Source organism: Gossypium arboreum, chromosome 7 (genome assembly GCF_025698485.1).
Source record: "Gossypium arboreum isolate Shixiya-1 chromosome 7, ASM2569848v2, whole genome shotgun sequence".
In the NCBI taxonomy this organism is placed as follows: Eukaryota; Viridiplantae; Streptophyta; class Magnoliopsida; order Malvales; family Malvaceae; genus Gossypium; species Gossypium arboreum.
The window spans coordinates 101,161,963-101,169,463 of record NC_069076.1 but is presented as its reverse complement, the minus strand read 5'-3'; the positions used below and the strand labels follow the sequence as shown (position 1 = coordinate 101,169,463).

Genomic DNA, 7,501 nt, shown 5'->3' with positions numbered 1-7,501 from the left:
TAAAAACAGAGATGAAAAAAGAAAAACCTATCATCCATCTTGAAAATGATTTTGATTTTAGCACTAAAATGTTTCATATTCAACCTTCAAACTTTGTTTTTATACTTGTGGAGTTGTATGAATAATGCTGATATGTTTTAGATGCTATTATTTGAAAAAATTAAATGCTCAATGTTATTTATAATGGTAAACTTTAATTTTAATGGATATATAATTGTAACACTAATTAAATGATAATTAATTTAAATATATATTTAATAATTAATTAATTAATATACTCAATTGTGGAGTTGAAATGAAGAAGAACTCTATTATACAAATAAAAATTTATTTATATGATATTATTCAAAGTTATTTATAATGATAAATCTTAATTTCAATTGATATATAAGTGTAACTCTAATTAAATGATAATTAATTTAAAATAAAATTTAATAATAATTAAATTTAATAATGCTATGATAAATCTTAATGATATATAATTGTAACATTAATTTATAATAGTAAAATTTATTTTTAATTTATATATAACTGTAATACTAATTAAATGATAATTAAATTAAAATAATATATAATAATTAACTAATTAAAATACTCAATTTTCAAAGGAATAAAATTCTATTATTTAAAAATATTTTCTTAATGTCAATTCAATAATAGAATATATTTTTATCTAATAAAAGAATTTCCAAACTCGTATTTTTATATATTATTATAAATATTTCTTTGAAAATTACGCATCCGGAACCAACAACCAAATTAATGAACTCTCTCTTAGTTATGTATCAAAGCAATAAGGATCTTGATCTTTTGAAGTATAGGATTTGAGTTCTCTAGATAAAGAAAACTAACTTTTGTTTAAAGATTTAGTGCTAGTTTAGCATTATTTTAAAAAGTGATTTTGAGAAATATTTTAAAAAGTTTAGTTTAAGATTTAAGTGTTAAAGTATTTTTGAAGAATAAAATATCTATTTTAAATAAGGTGTCATAAAATAATAAATATACATTAAAAATATCTTATTTAACAATATTTTTATCTCAAAAATAGTCGTAACAAACCATGTTAAACTAACCTTTAATCCATGTGGATGGAGGATGTGATGAACTCTAAAATAAAATACATATAATATACATATTTAGAATTACAAGAAGAGAATTTTATCATATACACCAATTTAAACAACTAGTTAATACTGCATCGTTTTTGGTGATTGCAGATTACTATATTATTAGGATGGCTGGCTACTATCTCTAGATTCGCGATCCAATTCACGTTGCGGTTTGGATCCACCAAAACCAAAATCAGAATTTTAGGATATTCATAACTAATGATTGTAATTTTGGAAGAATTTTTAGAAGCTAATTATATGATTAAAAGATGAAATGCAAAAAAAAAATTGTTCAAAGCAGAAACTGATTGGAATTGCGATAATTACTCTGCCGTGGATTGTTGATCTTTCCCTCTTCGCTTCCACAATCCAGATTGGACGTGAAAATTCATGAAGAAAAGGGGCAATTTCAAAAGAGGGTCAAAATGGAAGCCTTCATTCAAGCTATATATATATATGTACAGATACAGTAGATTCGTATATACAGACACAAGTACTAAAATCTAGACAAATACAAACACTTGTTCAACCAACTGTGAAATGATAATTAAAGGATTATAATGTTGGTGACAACATCCAACCTACTCGTGTCAAAACAGTTCAAACAAAGAAACAAATTTGAAGGTTAACTACCAATTATCTTCACGTACATGGTCTAATTGTGAACTTACTCCCTCTATTATACTAAAATTTGATATCTAACCCCTTTACTTTAATTTGATATGATCTCATCATTTACTTTTATAATGTCGTCGGAATCGATAACATCATAATAGCTGCCGTTAAAGTGAGACATGGAATCATCTTTTTTTTTTTTTTTTTGTTATGTCAATAGAATGCTTAAAATTATTTGAAAAAGTTTTATGTCATTACTTTAATAGCACCCATTAATGGTGTTATTAATTTGGAGCTACTAACGTCATTATTAAAAGTAGAGGGGATTAAATTATACCAAATTAAAGTAGAGGGATAAAATTCTAAATTTTATCATAATAGAGGGACTAAACCTAAAATTGGGGGCAAGAGAGAGATGGAAAGGGCTTACTTGGAAGATTTGATGAAGTTAAAATTAGTAGCTAGAAGGCAGAAACAGAAACTAGTCCTCCACCACTTCTCATCATCTTCTTGAATTCATCAAAATTAACCATTCCATCTCCATCAATGTCTACTTTCCTTATCATTGCTTTGCAATCGTCCAATTTGTTCCCTTCTTTCAAACCCAAAGAACACAGCACAGATCCCAGTTCCTCAAACGAAATCAACCCATCTTTGTCTTTGTCAAACACATCGAAAGCCTCTTTCAGTTCGTCTTCTCCATTCATCCCATCATCTTCTTTTAATCTGGTACCACTTGCATCAGTACCACCATCCATGGTCTGACATAAGATGCAAAACTCATCGAAATCGATCAGCCCATCTCCATTAGCATCCACTTTCACTACCATATCTTCAACCTCTTTCTCCGTCATCAACACCCTGATGTTCTTGAGTGATTCCCTCAATTCTTGCTTCGTTATGAACCCATCACCGTTCTTGTCAAAGGTGGCGAAAACCCTTTTCAGCTCCACTACCTTGTTTGAATCTCTCTTTTCTTGAGTAGCAGCCTTGGGACCAGATGACACCACTGATCCTGCTGATGAACAGGTTTTGGGGAAGAAAGATTGAAGCCATGCATGAAACTTCTTGCGGGAAATATAAAAGTAAACATTAAGGAAGCCAGCTATAAAAAGAAGGGCCAGCAACAGTAGAGACGTCACCATATTTCTTGTCAGTGAGATACAACAAAGAAGAAGAAGATGTACATAAAAAAAAAAAAGAAGAAGAAGAAAACAGCTAATGGAAAGAAGAAAAGAGGGATTGTTTGATTTGAAGGGAGGGTTTGGTTGGGGGCGACAGAGCTTAATAATAAAAAAGAAGCTTACTTTGGGGACTAAAACAATTGAGAGAGAATACGCGTATTTAGGTGGGACTGTTGGATCCCACAAAACCGCGTCGAACTGAAAAAACTGTAAAGAAAAATTCAATGATGTGGCAAAGTGTGATTAAAGAAAAAGAGTTGAGTCATGAGTGACATCTCCAAATATATATTCATTATTTCATTAGACTTTTCTTTTTCAATAAATATCAATTCCTCATATACGAGTTTTAGTTCATTTGACATTAATAATATCATCAATACAAAGAAATATAAATTTGAGCGCATTAAAATTTATTATCCTCTTATTTATGAGTTGAGTTAAAATTAAGATATAAATAGTTTTAGATATTATGTAAAAAAAATATATAATCAAAATTTTTACTCTTTTGATTCTCCTTCTATATTACTTGTTTTAAAAAAAATTAAATGTCTATAATTTATGTAAAATTCATGCGTAAAATATTAGAAAATTTACATTATTAGAAACTATATTTGTTATTAGTGTTAAATAAGAGAACTAATTAAATTGTTTATGAATTATTTAAATTTGTTTAAATATCCAAATATAGTAACCTAAAAGTTTAAAATAAATATTTTAAAATGTAAAATAAATAATGAATTTGGATATTCAAATTATTATATGCTATTTATTAGTAGTTTATATATGTTGCAAATAAAAATATTATATTATCTGGAAAATTCAATCAATTAGAGTTTAAAATTTAGCTTTTTGTAAAGACTTAGGTTCCGTTTGGTTTATCAAACAAAGATTATTTTCATTTCCTTTCATGGAAAATGAAAGTATTGAAGAAAATATGTTTTATTGAAAATTTTGAAGAAAATATGTTTTATTGAAAAATTTTAAAAATAATTTTAAAAATGAAAATACATGAAATTTGATATAAATAAAAAGCGTTTTCATTATTTTCGTTAAAAATGTTTTATAAAAGTAAAAATAGTGATTTTATTTTAAAATTTAAGTGAATTGACCCTAATTTAAATTGATTTTATCGCAAAAAGAAGAAGAAGAAATTTTCAATTATTTTTCAAATATTAAATTTGATACCCTAATTTGAATCTATATACATGTAAAATTTGTTTATTATATTTCTTGAGATTCTATTATAAAAAAAAGCTACCAAACATGCTTTCATTATTGAAAACAAAATTTTTATTTTTATTTATCAAACATGTTTTTAATTTAAAAATTGTTTTCTAAAAATAAAAAATATAAATATGTTTTCGAAACAAAACGAAATCTTACTAGTAATTCTATCACACACATATGCTTGTAAAAATCACGTATTTAAACACAAGTGTAGTTTAAAAATAACATCCAATAAATAAATAAAAACCTATTGTTTGAAACTAATAATAATAACACATATTTATGCAATATATACTGAAATTAAAATTGTTTAAATTGCAAGAAAAAAGAAATTTAAATAGGTAAAAATATCAGATTAAAAATATTAAACTCACTCTTATTATTTAATGATATTGTCATGTTTTTATAACACATCGATATGTTATAATGTTAGTAAAGAGTTTATAAATGTCAGTGGCGAAGTTCAAATGACATTATATGTAAAAGTACAAAAATATCTTGTAATAATATAAATTTTCTTATACATAAAAGGATATTATTGTAATTTTTGTAGCAATCATTTTGTATATAAATATTAAAACTTGAATTAAGCTACTCCTATGTTGTTGATATGGAGTTAGAAATAAGGAGGAGATGGAGGTTCCAAATAGACATAAGATGTGTCGTTTTTGAAAGCATAAAACACTCCATACATATTCTTTTCGGTTTTACCTCACAAGATGGGAATCTCCCAAGATTTCAACATCCAAGCTTCTATTACCAACAATTTTGGAGATATTAACCAAATAAAATAATCTCTAAAGAAAACGACCTAGGCCAGCAGCCCTATAATTTATCACCACTTTCTTTTGCTTTTTTTCTCTCTACTTTCTTTAATGTTTTGTGTTGAATTTTATGCATTCCTAATTTATTTTATTTTATTTTATTTAGGTAAATTACATCGTAGTTCACTTTAAAATAATATCTTTCTTACTTAGATCTTTTTATTTTTTATCAATTTAATCATTCGATTAAGATAATTTGCTCAAATTAGTCTTTACCATTAAAAATTCTGTTAATCCACTAACGAATTGTTGATATAATTTTTATTTTTATTTTTATTTTTTACTTTTGACTAAAGCTAGAGACTTCTTTATAATTAGTCCAAAACACTTTTTTTTTCCTTTTTTGGCTTTATTTGCAACATAAACCCAATATTTATGATAAGAACCGTCAATCCTCATCACCACTCAACACCCAGTACTCTCATCTCTATCACTCCTCACTTCGCTGTCCTCACACCATAAGATCCATGCAGTAAAGCATTTCGCAACACCTTAACAGAAATTGAAATACTTTCTCTGACTTAGTAGCAAATATTTTCTTTTTTTTAATGGAATTTGATTTTTATACCCAAAATATAAATTGGATATAGTATTTTATCTTTAAGTTTCATTTCATTTCGTTCATGATAGTATTATAAGATTCAATCAAACTCGAAACTTGAAAAATGAAATTATGCTTCCAATAAGTTTTGAAATTTTGATGATTAGTTTCCAATTCTATAAACAAATTTTAGAAATTATAAGCAAAAATATAAAACACAACTCTGAAACGGAGGATGCACTGGCATTAATTCAGATCAATTCTCTAAATTTTTTCTCAAATTTGAAATTAGTCCCTAAAGTTTAAAACATTTTAATTAAGTTCTTTATTGTAAGGATCTTATGGTGCAGGGGTAGCGGATTGAGGAACCGTAGAGATGGGGTGGTGGTGGCTGTTGGACACTGATGAGGATTGATGCGGTTCTTATGGTTGGTGTTGGGTGATGATAAGGATTAGGGGTTCTTATGTTGCAAATAAACCTCAAAAAATATTCTAGACTAATTATAAAGAGGTCCCTAGCTTTAGTCAAAAATTTTAAAAAATGCCAAGTCAGCAACCAATAAATTCAGGTTCATTACAATATTAATTTTTTATGTAGGCTACAAGCTAAGTATTTTCTTTATTTCAAAGTTCCACACCAATAAATTTAATAGAAAAATTTTGATAGTACTAACAAATAAATATAAATTTTTATTTTTAAAAAATTCAAATATAAAAGAATACTGGAGTTAGAGCATATTTTAACTCATATTAATGATAAAAAGAAAAAGAAAGAAAAGAAAAAGAAGAACCTGTTGACTCTGGAACATATTCTATGCAGTTATATGGCATGGAAGATCCAAAAACTTGGCTTTGGCAGCATCGGATGCGTTGCTTTTGTTGGTCATACCAAAAAATTTTAATTAGCTTAAGATTCTCTGTCTCTCTCGTTCTTATCTCTTAATATTATTTATTTATTTTTGAAGGTATATGCCACAATTATCTTAGTTTATGCTACTGTTAATGTGATAAAATTCACCCAAGGAGTAAAAGAATTTTATCAAATTAAGGGTGATAATAAACTAATGAAGTATTGTAGAAATTGTCCTATTCACCTCTGTTATATTTTTTATATGAATTTTAAAAAAAATATATTTTACTTGGATTAACGGAAACTGTTAGTTGATTGATTCAATCATTAACAACCCTAATATTATAACGATGCTGACATGGTAGACAGTGCTAACATTGCATGTTACATCATAAAAAAAGTATTAAAAAAATTAAATACACTGACATGGTATGCCACATTAGAAAAAATTATTTTCTAAAAATAATAAAAAAATATAATAAATTTAGACAAATGGTTGTTTAAATTCATTTAAAGTAAGTGCAAAATTATAAAATTTTTAAAAATTATAAAAAGTACTAAACATTATAAAAATTTAAATATGTAAAAGAATTATTATATAATTATAGAGAGAATACCGCAACGTCAATTATCGAGGTGCTGAAGGTGTGACAAATAGAAAATCTAAGTCACGATTTTGTACCCATTCATCATAAGAGTTATTACAAATACGCACATACACACAACTCATGATGGTTATAAATAGGAAGCGAATGCAAAATTAAATGTCTGCTTCTTTGATTGTTAAGATATGCATCCTAAAACTACTTGTTCAATCCTCATGTCGAAATTTTATGTCATCAACCATAGACACAACTCCAATTTACACTTTTGATTAAGCTGTTCTCCTAAGTCCCATATTTTGAGCTAAAAGCACCCCCCACCACTTCGTTGCACATGCTTAGAAATAACCACTCAAGCACAAATACCTCTTATGCTTAGAAATAACCACTCTGTTGTACCTAGCTAATAAACAGGCTGAAACACTGAAGGTGGCGGAAATAAAAAAGTCATCAAATTTCAATTTGTGCATTTTATCTATACCATCATCAAATACTAAAATGTAACAAAGTGATAGACAACTATTTTTAGTGATACAGTTATAAATTTAA

At 26.7% G+C, this 7,501-nt stretch overlaps 1 protein-coding gene across 1 annotated transcript; it reads right to left on the bottom strand.

Moving 5' to 3' along the window:
* Positions 1-1,516: 1,516 nt before the first annotated feature.
* Positions 1,517-3,114, bottom strand: LOC108467140 (calmodulin-like protein 3). Its single transcript, XM_017767681.2, has one exon. It carries the CDS (start codon positions 2,867-2,869, stop codon positions 2,186-2,188), a length of 684 nt encoding a protein of 227 aa, XP_017623170.1. The 5' UTR covers positions 2,870-3,114; the 3' UTR covers positions 1,517-2,185.
* Between the last annotated feature and the right edge of the window lie 4,387 nt (positions 3,115-7,501).